The sequence below is a fragment of the Pleurodeles waltl genome, chromosome 7, assembly GCF_031143425.1.
Source record: "Pleurodeles waltl isolate 20211129_DDA chromosome 7, aPleWal1.hap1.20221129, whole genome shotgun sequence".
NCBI lineage: Eukaryota > Metazoa > Chordata > Amphibia > Caudata > Salamandridae > Pleurodeles > Pleurodeles waltl.
The window spans coordinates 1,371,637,169-1,371,655,020 of record NC_090446.1 but is presented as its reverse complement, the minus strand read 5'-3'; the positions used below and the strand labels follow the sequence as shown (position 1 = coordinate 1,371,655,020).

At 44.8% G+C, this 17,852-nt stretch overlaps 1 protein-coding gene across 1 annotated transcript in view; it reads left to right on the top strand.

Moving 5' to 3' along the window:
* LOC138247052 (uncharacterized) overlaps positions 1–16,980 on the top strand; it is a 249,316-nt gene extending 232,336 nt beyond the window's left edge. Inside the window, exons 52-57 of the mRNA XM_069201802.1 lie at positions 139–152; positions 936–971; positions 3,534–3,639; positions 8,474–8,566; positions 12,518–12,588; positions 15,768–16,980. Coding sequence (XP_069057903.1) covers positions 139–152; positions 936–971; positions 3,534–3,639; positions 8,474–8,566; positions 12,518–12,588; positions 15,768–16,124 — 677 coding nt within the window. The 3' untranslated portion in view covers positions 16,125–16,980. The remainder of the gene's footprint in view (positions 1–138; positions 153–935; positions 972–3,533; positions 3,640–8,473; positions 8,567–12,517; positions 12,589–15,767) is intronic.
* Positions 16,981–17,852: the final 872 nt, after the last annotated feature.

Genomic DNA, 17,852 nt, shown 5'->3' with positions numbered 1-17,852 from the left:
CATCGGCCAGTGTTATCCAATATGCTGAAAATACCGGTTGCTGGATCTTTTCTTGTAAGATAAACCCCAACATGCTGAGTAATGTTCATGTTTGTATGAGTGGAGTTCTAAGACTGTTCTCTTTGCTTTTCTTTGCAGAACCAATACCAGTGGTAAGTCTCTTTTCTTTAAGATATCAGTAAAGGATTGAAGAGGACGGTCACCTTTCCAGTTTCCAGCTGTAGCTGACCTACGTAGGGGCTTTCAGAGGCCTCGATCAAGCCCTACCTTTACTGTCATTGTTACATGTTTATGATTGATCTGTTTAAAAAAAAAAAGTATAACTGATAAGAAGGGTTTCAGTGGCAATTTTACTATTCCATAATGCCCTAACCAGGCCATACGTAGAATGCTATGTTCAGTTTTGGCTACCTTGTAAGAAAAAGGGCATTACTGAAATTAAAAAGTTTCAAATGCAATCACAAATGACGTAAAGGAATGGGTGTTCAGTTGGACCAAAGGTTCAATCTCTTGAGGTTGTTTTCAGTTTAGAACTACAGGCTGAGATGAGATCATACAAGTGGGTGATAAGCGGAGCTGGCAAGTAACTGTCTGTTGCACCACCGAGAAATTTAGGATGGATGGAGAGAATTTCCATCACTCCAATCTCACTCAGTGGTTTAGGCGTAGGCTGAAAGAGTTCCCAGCATCATGACATTTGTGGGTGCCAAGTTTTGTAAGGAGTGTTTAGAATAGATGATACATTAAGCTTCTTATATTGGTGTTTGGCAATAGGAAGCAATGTGTGCTTTCCTGTTTTTCTTTTTTTTGGAAGTAGATTGTTAAAATGATGGACCGTGTTTTGCACCGTTCCAACGTTGTCATGATGTAATATTTAAACATAACTTCCTTACTCCCAACCGTCTTACACATGCTCTTTATTTACCCTCCCGCAGACTCCAGGAAGCACACTCCCTCCGCCTGTCACTACGGTAAGTTTCATGTGACTTGCGTGGGGGATGATGTCCTAGTTCTAAACGTTTTACAGAAGAGAGAATTATTGCAGAATCTGAAGCCTAGTTCCATCTAATCTACAGCTATTCTCAACCCATGGCTAAACCCCTTTGCTGCTACCTACTGCCAAATCGGCGCCGAAGCTGCTTGTTTTTTTTTCTTAATCCCTTGATTTACTTCGCTTTTGCTATTACCTACTGCCATATCTGCCCCGAGGCTGCTTGGGTTTATTTCTTAATCCCTTGATTTACTTCACTTTTGCTATTACCTACTGCCATATCTGCCCCGAGGCTGCTTGGGTTTATTTCTTAATCCCTTGATTTACTTCACTTTTGCTATTACCTACTGCCATATCTGACCTGAGGCTGCCTGTGTTTTTTTCTCAATCACTTGATTTACTTCGCTTTTGCTATTACCTACTGCCATATCTGCCCTGGGGCTGCTTGAGTTTATTTATTTATTGTTTCATTTACTTCATCTTCGCTACCACCTACTGCCATATCTGCCCTGAAGCTTCTTGGGTTAATTTCTTAATCCTTTAATTTACTTCGCTTTTGCTGCTACCTACTGCCATATCTGCCCTCAGGCTGCTTGGGGTTTTTGGGGGATTCATGTCATTGTTTGTCCCCTCACTTGTGCAAGTAGGTAGCGGAGCATCGTTACCGATAATAACTTTCTCGTTTTACTACGTCCTCTCCCATCTCTGACCCTATATTGTAAAGTTGTCTAAAGTAACCTTCTACCTGAAAAATGCTCCTAGTGGACCGACTCACACACAATGCCAAAGTCAAAAATATACACCCACATGTTTGCACGATGATTTGCATATTTTTCCGATTTTTTCCTGGAATGAGTATTCTTTGGAGGCTTGGGATGTTGGAGCTTCCCAAGAGAACTCAGATGTATGAACATGCATAGATCTATAAAGCAAGCCTTTATCTCGACATGTTTGAATGAATCCTACACATGCGTTTGCACTGTTTAACGTTTTGCTTCAGTATGGACATTATTTTCCTGTGGATAGACCCTATACTCCCTCAAAGAATAGGGACATTATCTGCAAGTTCTCATCCTGAAAACAAATCAAGTCCTTAAAAGTAAACCTTCAGCTGCTACACCTGCGATTACCTACCTGCCACAAATAATCTAGATGGTGTTCACATCCTTTTACAAGGGCGCCTTGGGTGGAAAGTCCACAACATACCCCTGACAACATACCAATCATAAAATTAAACAATATTGTCATACTGTCAGCATTTTCAGCATGATTTGTAACTGCAGATCACAAACAGTAATTTGGCCTTATAAATGCTAATATTTATGCACCTAAATTAGGCACAGATGTGGAAAAACCTGTGCAGTTTTACTTGAGAAAAATGAAAATCAATGTCATAACCTTCAGTTCATGGGCATGCCTCAGTGATCGATGTCAAACAGATGTATGCCAACTATGGGGTCAAAAACCTTTGATGAGTAACCACAGTGTGCTGGGAGCATATAATCACCATAAACCTTTGTTTTCCAAAGTCTAGTGTTATTTTGTTCTAGGCAAACTGGGGGCATATTTGTAGGCCCCTAGCGCCACCTTGCACCACATTAACGTCATTAATTCTGACATTAATGTGGTCCAACGAGGCCAAAATTCATGCGCCGTATTTACAGATTGGCGCAATGCATGCATTGTGCTGCTCTGCAACCCTCTGCGCTACATTATGCCTGCGCTAGGCATAATGTATGCATAGGGGGCGTTCCCCCATTAGGGGAGCCGGAAAAATAGCGCAAGAAAATCTCATAGGTTTATTACGGCACTTTTAACGCCTGCTCAAGAGCAGGTGTTAAAATGGGGCTTCCATTCTTTAGAATATGTGCTCTGCATTAGCAGCACCAATATTTTGGCGCTGCTCCTGCAGAGTACATCAATAGGGCCTTAAAAATTACACTATTGCCCCCTACCCTGCACCATGGTGCGCCGTATTTTAAATACGGCGCACATATGGTGGCGGTAGGCGGGTGCTAAGAGGCGCAGGGAAGTGCAGCGCCACTTTCAATAAATCTGCCCCTTCGTGCTTCATTAGTTTCAAAGAAAGTCAACTATGTGACACTAGCAAGCACAGACAGGAAAGAACATGCCTGTGATCGTTCACAATCTTTGAGAGATGAGAGTCATGCTTAACATGATTAAGAGGATAACACTCAGTGATTTGGCTACCATCTATGGACAATAAAAAAGTGAGTGTTCCTAATGGTAGCTTAATCTGCAGCTTCTCCAGGTGCCTTGATTTTGGGATAAAATCCTTTGTTAAACAGCGGCCAAGTGTTGCTGGTTTTAAAATTATTTTCTACTACATGAGCTAAGGGAGTTTTCCAATAAAATCTGCAAGGTATTGTGTACACATGCAGTATAAAGAGGTGGATTGAGAACGATTTAAAGAAAATTTATGAGATCATTTTAGTTCGAGACAGATCAACTGTCTTATAAAAGAATCGCTAATAATATATTGCATGTCTTCAAAGTAACCTCTTATTTCTTTGCCTTCCAGCCATTTTGCAACCATGTCACGTGCACAGTTAAGGCTTGCAAACCCCATGAAAAGCTGGTTCAGAGGCCAACACCCCCACAGGCATGCTGCCCAATCTATGACTGCGGTGAGTATAGCTTTCCATACTATTACATCACCCTACATGTAACTCAGGTGCTTCATTCCTAGAGGAATAATCTATGTACTGGAAGACAGGCAAAGCCATGATAAACAAGTTACCTACCTTCGGTAATGCCTTATCTGGTAGAGACATATTCTATTTGCAGGTTCCTTACCTTTTGAATTTTCCCCAGACGTCAGTCTGGATCTGGAGATTTTTCTTGAGAAGTACACCTACGGGCCGATAGGTGGTGTCGATCAGCTCTGCATCTTTCGGTGGCATCCGCGCCAGATATGACGTCCTTTTTCTTACAAAGGCCCACTTTGTCCAAAGAGTGGGCGAAACACGTTTGGCTGAATCATCTGTATTTATCTTATATCTGGTCTTTGGCAGAATCATTTTTATCAGAACAACTGCTATTCGTTGTGGGGCATATCAAGAGGAATTAAAGACATCAATTTAACATAATACTAATAACTGGACATTTGTTGATTGCTAGAAGAAAACTTTTTTATTGTAAATATTCTAGAACATGGATGACTATGTTGTATGATATGGGGGTGCATTTTTATACAATTATTAGGGTTCCATTTACAATATGAGTGCTCAGCTTTTGAGTTTTTTGTAGATACACAAGTAATACCATTCCTGGAGGTGGGCCTGTTAACTAAGATCATACTAGGAAGCCCTGCAGGACCGAACGGGCAAAGTACCCACCCCTATGGACCTGACTGTCCAGGCAGTAGTGTTTGGTGAACATGTGCTAGGACGCCCAAGTTGCCGACTGACAGATGTCAAGGACTGAAACTCCCCGTGCTAACGCAGTGGTCGCAGCTGTAGCTCTGGTAGAATGAGCACAGAAACCTTCAGGTGGTTGCTTCTTGGCTAGTGCATAGCAGATTTTAATGCAGAGTACGACCCATCAGGAGATGGTTCGCTTCTGCACTGCCCAACCTTTCTTCGCGCCCACATATCCAACAAAGAGTTGATCATCCACCCGGAACTCTTTTGTATGATCAAGGTAGAAGGCCAACGCTCTATTTGGGTCCAGGAAGTGGAGTCTGCCCTCTTCCTTAGAAGGATGTGCGAGTGCATAAAAGGTAGTGAAAGTGATGGGGTGGCCTAAGTGAAAGACTGTGACCACTTTTGGCAAAAAGGAAGTCCTAGTACAAAGCACCACTTTGTCAGGGTAGATGGAAAGATAGGGTAGCTTAGATGACAACATCTGCAGCTCACTCACCCTGCTGCCAAGATAACATTACAGACTTCTGGCAGGTGGAAGGGCAAAGGCTGTCAACTGCCGCCGCTCAATCTCCATGCAAGAAGGCAGGGACTGGAGAGGTTCGGGTTGAGAACCCTCCCCTGCTGCTGTGACAGAAGATCCTCACAAAGGGGCAGTCTGATTGGAGGATCGATGGAGATGCTCAAGAGATCAGGATACCAAACTGTTCATGCGCAGTCCAGAGCCACAAGGATTACTTGTGACAGGTCGTTCTTGATCTTCTTGAGAACTATGGGCAGAAGTGGTATGGGCAGAAAGGCATAAAGGAAGCTTGAGTTCCCCTGAGATGAAAAGCTTTGCAGAGTGACTGCTGCTTTAGAAACTCTAACATGCAATACTGCTGACACTGTGCATTCTCTGCAGAGGCAAACAGATCTAACTAAGGCTGTCCCCACGGCTGTCCGGATAGAGATATCATTTGTGATCAACTAAGCATTGTTGGCTGAGTTTGTCTGCTCTGGTGTTTAGACAGCTTGCCAGATGTTGAACCACCAGTGAAATGCCCCGTTGTTCCAGCCACATCCAGAGGTGCAGAGCCTCTTGACAAACCCATCCTGCCCTGCTTGGTGCAGTACTACATGGCGGTGGTGTTGTCCATGAACACCTGCCTACCTCCCCTTTGAAACAGGGAAAAAATGCTTTCAATGTTAGTCTGATCGCCCGCAGCTCCAACAGGTTGATGTGGACTCTAGACTCTGCCAGAGACCAGATGCCTCTGATCTCTGCCTCCAACGGGTGACTGCCCATCCCAGGAGTCACACATCTGTCACTACTGTCAGATCTACTTGGGGAAGGGAGCGGGATCTGCCTCTGACACTATCGCGGTTTATTAGCCACCACTGCAGACCTTGCGCAGTTCCCTCTAAGATCTGGACCATGTCGGATAACTTTTCCTGACGTTATGCCCACAGGAACTTCAGCTCCCACTGCAGAGCCCGTATACCACACCTGCATTGTCTCACCTGTAGAATGCAGGAGGCCATGAGGTCCAGCAGCCTCATAGTCATTCTCACCGAAATCCAGGATCGAGGTTGAAATATCAGTATCATAGCTTAAATACCCTGGACTCCCTGCTCAGGAGGATACGCCCAAAACTGCACTGGGTCCAGATTAGCTCAAATGAAAGGGAGCGTCTGAGAGGACGTCAAGTGTGACTTCGACACGTTCATAGTGAACTCCAGCAAATGCAGGAGGTCTGCCATAGTCTAGAAGTGGGAGACGACAGCCGGGGGTGAACCCGCCTTCATCAGCCAGTCATTGAAACAGGGAAAGACTAAAACATCTAATCCGAGCAGATGACCTGCGACCACCTCCATCACCTTGGTGAACACATGAGGGGCACTGGTAAGGCCAAAAGGAAGCACTGTGAATTGAAAGTGCTCGTTGCCTACCGTGAACCGGCGATTGAGGGACCAAAGGTCTACAATAGGGCGGAAACCCTTGTATTTTTATGGGCCCCAGAAAGTAGCAGTAATAACAACCATGACCTACTTCTGACACAGGGCCTCTGTCTATGGCTCCCTTGGCCAAGAGAGCTGTAACTTCCTCTCGGAGAGGTGCCAAGTGATCCTCCGTCATCTGCTCGTAGGATGGTGGCATGGAGGGAGGGGTAGTGTCGAAGCGGAGAGAATAGCCCCTTCGGACTATATGCAAAACCCACCTGTCTGACGTGATGGACTGCCAGCAGAGCAGGTGTTGGTTGATCCTGCCCCTGAATGGTCCCTAGTGGGGAACCATCAGACTAGGAAGGTTTGGAGGCAGTTGCAGGGGATGGGGAAGGCAGTGGACTGGCCAGACTGCTGTCTCCCTTATCCATGAGAGCGATGGATCCCACATCCCGGGCCACGTGGAGGTCATGCACAGTACGGAGGCTGGAGGAGAACGGAAGTGGCTGGGTGCCCCTACCATAATCATGTAAGGGGTAAAAAGCAGACTGGGCAGGATGAGGGACTGTTGAAAGACAGGTGCCATCAAAAGGCATGTCCATAAGATTGGCTGGGACATCCCCTGAAAAGCCAGACGTCCTCAACCAGGCGTGGCACCTAAGGGCCGCTGTTGATACAAATGCACTGCCCAGTGGGTCTGTCTTGTCCAGTTCATATCGGATTGTGAACTGTGCTGCGTCTCTCCCATCAGCAACTGCTTGGGAAAGAACAGACTGGGCCTCCTCCTGGACCTGTGGCAGCACTTGTGCAACCATATCCGACAGCGTGTGGGATTAAATGCCCAAAAGGCATCCAGTGTTCAAGGACTGCAATGTCAGGCTGGCAGAGAAAACATCTTCTTCCCAAGTGTGTCCAGCCTCTTGGCTTCCCTGTCTGGGGTGCGGAAGGGAATGCGCCCTGGGAAGTGGAGGCTTGGATAACCAAGCTGTCAGGGGTGGGGTGTTGCATTAAGAACCCTGGATATCTCAGGTCAGGCCAATGGCGGCGGGCAATAATCCTGTTCACAGGAACCCCTGTGCTGCGTTTGGACCAAGTACCCAGAAGGATGTCCATAAGGGCTTCATTAAAGAGGAGCACGGGTTCAGAGGATGAATGCTGGCAGGCTGAAGCACTTTTGTCAGGACCACCATTGAATATGAAGCACCCCCCTCCATAGCAACGGTAGGAGGAGAGAGCAAAAGGCCCAGCGGCCCTTCTCCTTCCTCACTGTAACCTAGCCCTTAATATTAAGGCTCAGGATCTGACATAGGAGGCAAGGCCCCTGCCGGTGCCGGAGTCGGCCGTGTACAATGTCCATCCGTCTCCGTGACAGAGTCAGCAATGAGGATGGGGGCAGTGCTGCCTAGGGGCATGAGTGGCACTGGGAGTGTCAACGTCAGAACTGGTGCTGGGGAAGGTCAATTTGGTACGGATCCCGAAACGGGTCCTTAGGTGCCCCTCAGAGCCAAGGCCCGACCTGCTGTCCCGGAACCAGCAGGGGCCCCTTCTGACTTTGCGGTGCCCGAAGGCACACTAACAGAGTCGGACTGCCCAAAGATGAGGTGCATGGCCTCATAAACCTCTTTAAGCTGACGAAGGGCTGTTCGGGCTCCTGGAAACTCGGGGAAGCGTGAAGTCGGCCCAGGAACAGGCTCCACTGATAGAGGCCTCGATCAACAATGCTCCCTCTGCCTCATCTCGTCAGCCGACAGACGAGGTGAAGTCAAAGAAGGTTTAGGTTTTGCCTTTTTCGACTTCTTCTTATGCCTTGACTTACCTGAACGTCTCGAGGCTTTGGGTTTTCATGTTTCTGCTCACGTGGAAACCTACGTAAATAGTGAGGACTTTGGCCTCACTGTATTACAAACTCCCTTTATCCATCATTCACTCATGCATGTACTAACCTAGCTAGCTTATATTTGTGTGTTCACCTGTTAGTCATGTCTTTTTAAACAGTTCAGTGAAAGAATAAATGAGTTTTGCCATAAAATAATATATTCAATATAGTTACCCTTTTTATGCACTTTTCAGCCATGAACTTAAAATCACAATCTTTGGCCATTTTAAAATCTAACTAACTATGATTATAGAGGACCAGTACGATGCTGATTTAGTTTCTATTTCCATCTTGCAGAATGCCAGTGCGATTCAGTGCCAACTTGTGAAAGTGACGAGAGATTGGTCCCAGTGCACCAGGTCAACCAGTGCTGTCCAAGGCTGAAATGTGGTATGTATTTTATATTATGTCTTGTGATCCTATCCTCTGCAATTCACACCTTCTCTAGAAATATTCGTAAAATATCTTCTGATGGCATATTATCCTTCTCCATGCAATCTATACCAGCAGAGTAGATTTCCTCATTGCCATTTCAAGTATAACAAACATGTTATTTTATTAAAAAGAATGACATGGGTAGAAAGCATTAGAATGAAGACCAATTTGGAGTTGTTTGTAAATGGCACCAGAACTCTCAGATTGCATTATTAGACTTTAATACACATTAACCACAAATTAATTCTGCACCATATTTAATGCTACTTTAATAAATTAGATTATTATTTGTGGTGGGTGACTACTCACCTCCAGAGGTATTCACGTTGATTGTGAGGCTGAACTGTTACGTCACTAAATTAACCCAAGCACACCCCTGAGGTAGCTATGGAACAGAGTAGATGGGCTTAACTCAGGGCACTGTGTAAAGTATTTATGAAGTACCAAAACAGTAATGAAGTCAAAAAGCCAAAAAATTAAAATCCTGAATTAGAAAAATAGAGTAAAATGTAATAAACAAAATGACAAAAAAATCTAATCAGAAGAACCGGAGACATGAGTTTCTGAAGATTTACAGGTAACTAGTGCCAAAAATAAATCGCAAATTATAGTATATGGTCGTGGTAGACCTGGACCTAGGAACAATTGTAGGCTGACCTACATAAATTGAGTGTCAGAAACACCAACCAGCTTTGTCCTCATCAAAGATTTTACCTTCTGATTTAGGGCCTGATTTAGATATTGACGGAAGAGTTACTCTGTCACAACGATAACAGATATCCTATCCACTAAAATCTAAATCCCAATCCCATTATATCCTATGGGATTTAGATTTCGGCAGGCGGGATATATGTCACTATTGTGACAGAGTAACTTGTCCGCCAATATCTAAATCAGACCCTTAGTCTTTTAAGACACATTCCACCACAGGGGTACACATTTTAAAGCCCCCCCAAGATCCTCAGGAAAGGAATGTAGAAACTGACAAGATGTCAGGTAGAGACCAACAGCAGGGTGTTCCAGCTCAGGTCCAGTTGCCTCTGGTCAGCTGAGGGCTTCCAGGAAAAGGCCTCTTGTAACTTGTTGTCCCAGTGTAGCTAAACAAGGGCCAAATGACCCTTTTAGCCAGTTTCATTTTCCTGGGTACAAGAAGGAGCTGGTCCAGTCCTCCAGAGCTCCTCTCAAGTCACAGACAGCAGGTCCAGTCCTCTTCTGATCTTTCTCAGGTTGAGAGAGTTCTTAATTGAATGCCTTGAGGTGCCATATTTATGCCTGGCACTAGCTAGTCGAAGGAATGACTCCTGGACCACACCCACACCAATGGGGTAATAGTTCCCAGGAGTAACTACCTACATTTGCAGCAGTTCCTGTTTGCCTTACTTCAAAGAGGCCCAAAATGCTATGCTTTAGGGCCTTTTTAAGACGATGAAAGTCATCAGCCATACTAAACTTGGGCTCTTAGGGCTGAGGTGTGTGTGGGAAGTGTCCTATGGTAATCCTAGTGTCCTCTCACATCTAACACTAAAATTCAGTTTCTGGCAGGTACTGTACACACAACAAACCCAAAGAATGAGGTCTGGTAGGTTAAAATCAGAGTCCTCCAGCAACTAGATAGTGGCTATTCAATTCCTGGCATCCTGATCTCACCCTGTCAAGTGTGCCACAAGTGCTACATGTGGATCAACAGACCTGTCGAGCAGGATGGGACACTGTGCTATCAAAAGGAGGTTCACAGCTCTGGTAGGAGTTCTCTCTGCCCATTGAGGTCAACCTATAGGTTGCTTCTGAGAGGCATTTCACACCTATTCAGAGACAGAGAAGCCGGAGAGACAATGTAAATGAACTTCCAGCAACTTCTAAAAGTGACTTTTCCTTAGTATTTATTACAAAAACAACTTCACAATTGAATTGGATTATTAATAACTGTTAAAAATTGTTGTTTAGTTATTGTTGTAGCTGGTCCCAATCCAGAAATACAGTATTAGTATTTTAATCTGTACTCTTGTTTTCTACATAGGACAGCTAGATCTGCCACGGTGAGAATAGCTTTTAGTGCCTTGTCATTTTAGAGATATGGTAATATTATTTTCTACATGTCCTACTTTTAAATATCATGCACCCTAACTTGAGTGCTACAAGACTCACATAGGTGTAACTTATTAATGTTTAAAAGAGGTTTTTTTTACCTGTCAGAAAGTCTACTTAGACAGGTTGTGGTGCATATTTACACTGCGTCCTTCAGGCTACACAGGTTAGGGCTGAAGATATGTTTGCACTGCCACTATAGTGAATGGCATGATAGGTGCTGCAGTCCACAAGTGGCATTTAGGGCCTGATTACAACTTTGGAGGACGGTGTTAATCCGTCCCAAATGTGACGGATATACCACCTACCGTATTACGAGTCCATTATTTCCTATGGAACTCGTAATACGGTGGGCAGGATATCTGTCACATTTGGGACGGATTAACACCGTCCTCAAAAGTTGTAATCAGGCCCTTAATGTCTAGGCCCTGGGTGCAGTTATAACATAATTTACTACGGACTTAGGGGCAAGTTAAATGCAACAATCAGGAATGAGCCAATTTAACCATGGTTAAAGGGGGAGCACGGGCACTTTACTACTGGTTAGCCGAGATCTAAAGCCAGCAAATATATGGGATACCATGCAAAAAAGGTGGATTTCCTACACTACTGTTTACTCTCCCCATTGGCTGAATTCAGTCATTTGTGGTTATTACGTTGTTACAGTGAATTATCGAGACATGGTTATTGTGTGATCCCCTTAAATCACACCTGTTTGTGCAAAATCTGTGTGCTTAGTCTTGTGTGTGTCTTGTATAGATTGATCATACACATGACGCCTCCTCATGCCGTTGCAGCAATTTTAATTCTGCACTGGGTAGAAGAGATATATTTTTGTTATATGTACTGTGAACCACAATGCATTGTGGATGTGTTTTTTAGTTTAATTTAACATGTTTGTTTCACTTGAAGTAAGGGGTTTTCAATGAATGTCATTGTTCCATTAATTTCACATGACTAGTGGTATTTCTAATGTTCACATTGTATGAAATGAAGAGTTTTAATGATAAACTGAAGCAGTTCTAACCCTAAGGCTACATTAACTTACAATGTTTTCAGTAGCGGTTGCCACTCAATGGGGGCGGCGGGGTGGGAGTGGTGGGAGGGCGGGGGCAGGAGTGGAGAGGTTTGGGGGGGGAAACGGGGTTAAAAAAAAAAAAGCTTACCTGTGGGGGAGACACATTTGTCTCCCCTCCGTCCTCATCCTCTTCCTGTTCCCAGGCTCCTAGCCAATCATGATGCTGCTGTCACTAGTAACAGCAGCGTCGTGATTGGTCGGCGCGGCTTGTTTCATCGCTCTGATTAGGAATGGGAGCTTGGGCATGTTCTCCACTCTGCTGTGCTATACAGCGGGGTAGAGAACATGCAAAGTCCGCATAGCCCTCCTCCGGCTCCCTTCCTCTGGCCCAGCATCGCCACGCCCCTTCTCCCAGGAAAAATAAAATGATAATAACGTAATGTTATAATCGTTTTATTTTCCCTTTCCCCACAATCCAGTGGGGCAGTGCTCCTCGGTCTCAGCGGAGGAGTCGTCCCACAATGTTTTATTAAAATGCAGTGCTTTTTTCTGAAATCAAACACTCTAAGAATAAAGCAGAGGGCTAAACATGTTTTCTGATCTTACTACCCAGGGTTTTTCATGAAACATGAAATTAATCAATAAAATCATGATGCAGTCTTCAATCTTTACTCAAATTGTAATGGGTCCAATAAACCAAAAAAAGGGATCCTTAATGGTATTTGTGAATGACATTTATAAATTGTGCTACAAGCTGTCCACAATTTAGATGTTTTCATACATTATTTTCATTTAACTTACAGAGAAGAAAAAAGACGAGTGTCACACTGTCCCGAAAGCAGTGCAGCTCATTCACGGGGAATGTGAAGCTACGGTGAGTGGATACTTCCGGCAGGGCGGCTGCAGCACATGCACGTAGGATTATTCCACAGCCTGGACAGTGTGTATGCAAACCTAAACAACTTGGTAGAAAACCTTCCAGCTTACCAAGCTTTAGACTGACAACTTTGGAAGGATTTCGCAGGGGTGGGGAGGCAGGGGTGTAGCTTAATGGGAGGTGTTACATTCTCCTAATAAATGTGTTTTCTTACAAATAGTTGGGTGCAGGTGCTTTCAGCCGGGTATTGTGAGATGTCAGTCGGATTTCAGCAGGAAGGTTTACATACACTCAGACAAAAGAAACGCACACACACTATATTTTAAAGTTCTCTAGAATGTTGGTTATTTTACAGAATATTGAGTTTTCTCTCGTACTACTCCTACCAATCCGCATTCCTCTCCATGTCCACTGCCCTTAGGCCCCTCTCATCCACCCTGCTTTTTGTATAATGTATTTAAACATTATATGCCAGACCGATTGTCGGAAATTCTGAAGTTCGCCCCCCTCAATCTTACTGGCCAAGCTATGCCCCTGCGTGGAGGAGACTTTTCCACTTTCGATTATTCACCACAAACCACAAAGTTAATATGGGGTCGGTAGATCATTTACTTATCCCGCAATACAACGTACATTAAGGATCATTAGCTCTTCTTCATACGAACTTACACAAAACCTTTACAGATGTATCAATATGAAATACAGACTCTGAAAATGAATATCACAATGTATGTTTTTTCAAACCTTAGCAGAATGGCCTTACGTTTATCTTTTTGGGGGAGAGAATAACCTATCCGTGGATGCAGAACACAGCAAACCTACCCTTTCTTCCTTTGCAATAGACTTTGGTCCCTGGGATCCTCTGAGGCATCTGGCTGGCTCATATGAACAACCACGATCGCCTATTCAATAGCATTTTCTTCACCTATAGATTGGGGATCTTACACCAGACACAGGCCAATCTTAATGTGACTAAAACTGAAAGACGTTTGAGGCAAACCCACATAACACTGTGAAATTCGCATAATTAACATTATTTGAATTTTGCAAAATTTCACAATATTTTATGAGTGTGACATTTCACGTGATTTGAGTTGAAAATATCTCTCAGGAGCAGTAAAACGGTGACTGCGTGACATGTTATCTTCCAACCAGTTTCTTGCCTGTATCCTGTGTGACCTTTGACACAATGTGCCATCGTAATTTTGCAAACACCCACCCTTATACGACATGCATGTCTAATAGTTGCTAATGAAAGCCACCGTGACCAGCACTAATGATTAAAAACGTGCCAGGCCTTAGAACTAGCCTGGCTGAACTGTACTCTTCAATCTGTCCTGTGGGTAGAGGTCCCAGTATGGCATTAGTGTGCCTGAAGGAAGGCATGCCACTGTCCCAAGGTACACCTCTTATAGCAGAGCACACACATACATATGGGGAAACCTGCCCCGGTCACGGGACACACCTTAAACACCACACTGCAGAGCACATATGTGCCTGAAGGAAGGAATGCCACTGTCTCAAGATACACCCCAAACAGCATACAGCAGAGCACACACATACATACATGAGAGAAAACCTGCCTCGGTCACAGGACACACCTTAAACACCACACTGCAGAGCACACATGTGCCTGAAGGAAGGCATGCCACTGTCCCAAGGTACACCTCTTATAGCAGAGCACACACATACATATGGGGAAACCTGCCCCGGTCACAGGACACACCTTAAACACCACACTGCAGAGCACATATGTGCCTGAAGGAAGGAATGCCACTGTCTCAAGATACACCCCAAACAGCATACAGCAGAGCACACACATACATACATGAGAGAAAACCTGCCTCGGTCACAGGACACACCTTAAACACCACACTGCAGAGCACACATGTGCCTGAAGGAAGGCATGCCACTGTCCCAAGGTACACCTCAGACAGCAGAGCACACACATACATGTGGAAAAACCTGCACCTGTCACAGGACACACCTTAAACACCACACTGCAGAGCACATATGTGCCTGAAGGAAGGAATGCCACTGTCTCAAGATACACCCCAAACAGCATACAGCAGAGCACACACATACATACATGAGAGAAAACCTGCCTCGGTCACAGGACACACCTTAAACACCACACTGCAGAGCACACATGTGCCTGAAGGAAGGCATGCCACTGTCCCAAGGTACACCTCAGACAGCAGAGCACACACATACATGTGGAAAAACCTGCACCTGTCACAGGACACACCTTAAACACCACACTGCAGAGCACATATGTGCCTGAAGGAAGGAATGCCACTGTCTCAAGATACACCCCAAACAGCATACAGCAGAGCACACACATACATACATGAGAGAAAACCTGCCTCGGTCACAGGACACACCTTAAACACCACACTGCAGAGCACACATGTGCCTGAAGGAAGGCATGCCACTGTCCCAAGGTACACCTCAGACAGCAGAGCACACACATACATGTGGAAAAACCTGCACCTGTCACAGGACACACCTTAAACACCACACTGCAGAGCACATATGTGCCTGAAGGAAGGAATGCCACTGTCTCAAGATACACCGCAAACAGCATACAGCAGAGCACACACATACATACATGAGAGAAAACCTGCCTCGGTCACAGGACACACCTTAAATACCACACTGCAGAGCACACATGTGACAGAAGGAAGGCATGCCACCGTCCGAAGACACACCTCAGACACCACACTGCAGAGCACAAACGTAACAGAACAAAAGCCTCCACTGACCAGGATATACCTCAGTAGCTGAACCAAAGCCTTCCACTGTACAGGAAACACCTCAAACGCCTTACTGCAAATACAATATTACCTGAGCAGGAGCTGCCGCTCTCACAGGATGCAGCCCATGGCACATGCCTTGGCTAGCCCTGCTGGATGGAATGCTGGAGGTGCCACGCCTTAGTTGTGGCACGGTAGCCTCATTTAGTCTGGGAGCCACTGGCTGCGCCCCCAGAGCCTAGTAATTCGCCTCATGAAGCTTTTCCAGCAGGGGTGGCTCTCCTCCGAGGCTGTTACCTATGAGCCTATTAGCTGTACGTCTGTCATTCTGTAGGAGTGTTGAAATACTCAGGTATGCGAGTAACAATTCATGTACGCTATGCCCACGGCTAATCCCTGCTTTCTGTGTTTCCCTTGAAGGTGCAACTACAAAGCTGCAGTGGGTACTGCCACTCTTCCACTGGATACAGCCACCGCTGGGAGCCGGAGCCCAACTGCCAGTGCTGCTCCGTGCAGCGCACCCACACCAAGAAGTTTGAGATTCCTTGCCCCAATGGCAAGAAGACGACCATGTTGGTAAAGGAGGCTGTGGCGTGCAGCTGTCAGAGCTGCTCTGGTGAAGTGGATGGCAGTGGAGATGAAAGCGGTGACAGCAGCAAAGAGCAAAGCAGCACTAGTAGTGAAGAGCAAAGCAGCACAAGCAGTAAAAAGCATAAAAAATTAGTCAAAAGCCATCCTCTTCTCAGGAAGATAATGAAAAACACCTTCAAAGTGTAGACGGGTGCCATTTCCCTCATTGGCACCAGCACCCATCCTTCCTCCTCTCAATGAGTCTGCACAGCCAGTGGATGGTGCCTCACAGCACTTGAATGTACACAGTGTATTCCCTATCGGTGCTTTCTCTTATCTACTCCCAACTCTGGCTTAACGTGGGCAAATTCAGTCTGCTTCACAGTGGGCCATACCTCCAAGTCTCAGATCCTGCCTGGAGTCTGGCAGCTTCACGTATGCTTAGGTCTCCTGATGTCTGGGCCCTGCTTTGCATGTTCAAGAAATCTGTAGCGGTGCTGTGTGTTCTATTTTTATCAAACTTTGTCCTACCCACGTGCTCCTACTTCAGTTTTATAAGGCAACTTTTTAAAGAGTTTGGTGTCAGTATCTGGAGGCTATTCGAATGTAATACCATTCTCAGTATTTCCTAGGGAGTAGGCTAGTCATAGATTCACTTTAGAATCAGTGGTGGATGCACCAGTACACATGGAGACTCCACAAATATCACAACCTGACCACAGGAGGCCCCTGGGAGAGGTTGCCACCTTCAACTGGAGCGCCATCAAAACTGCCTGTGATTTCTCTGGTCATCTCCAACTGCAAATGAGAATTCCTTCAATCAACTGCCAGTTATGACCAAGAGAAACTTTCCTTTAAAAACTTTAACATATGGCTCTTAATGCCTGTACTACAAATTTTTCTTGATACCTGCTCTGGCTCCTATTTCACACGCTCCATTTCACCTTTCTCATTTTGGTTGTATTGTTCGCGTCATTATGTACAGTGTTTTTTCAACAATTTAAAAAAGATTAATGCTACAGGTGGAGTTGATTGGGTAAAATAAAATTGCTGTTCAATTCAACTGAACTCCTTGTGTTGCCTTCTACTGAAGTCAAGTGTTATATTGTGTTATTAAATTTGATAGAATAAACAATCATCACAGGTTTCTTGGTGCTAGACCGCTAGGACTGAGAAACGGTAAGAAAATGTAGCAAATAAAAGAAAATTGGCAAAATAGACAAGGCTTAAGCGAAAGTGTGAAGGTCAACAAGAGGCCTCCTGATGGACGTCTTCTGGCAGAGAATCCATAGTTTGGCCAAGCATACTGAGAAGCTGTGGTCAGCTGTCCTGCTTTTTTTGGATTTTGTAATTACTATTAAATTAATGGTGGATGTGCATATTGTTCAGCAAGGGTTCTATCTCTTGAGATGATTCCTGATGAAAGTGGGGGCTTGTCCTTGAATGGAACTATAAACGATACCCAGTCTATTAAACTCAATGTGTGGTTTCATTGGCAGCTAATATAGGCAGAAGAATAGAGTCCAGAATTGATACAATCTAGGAATAACGAAATGAAGGCAGAGATAACTAGTTTTTTTTTTTTTACCATTGTCTTTTGGAAACTGAAGCATTTTCTAAGAATCTTCAGATGAAAAGAACACGAGGAGATTACAAAAGTGATTAGTTTAGACATAGTTCCTTGCCTATTTTCATTCCAAGGTTTTCTACAGGTGAGGTGAGGAAGGACACCCATTTCCGCGAGTAATTGTCTAGCCAGATAATATGTTTACCACTTACAATAAAAAGTTCAGGTTCTTTCGTATTCCTTTTAAACCAGTTACTGCCCATCAAGTTCCACTTGAATTTCATGACCTGCTGAAAGACCAGTCTCATTGTAAGGTTAGCATCAAGAAGTATCAGAATTTATACTCTGCATGCATATAAGTTCTGATT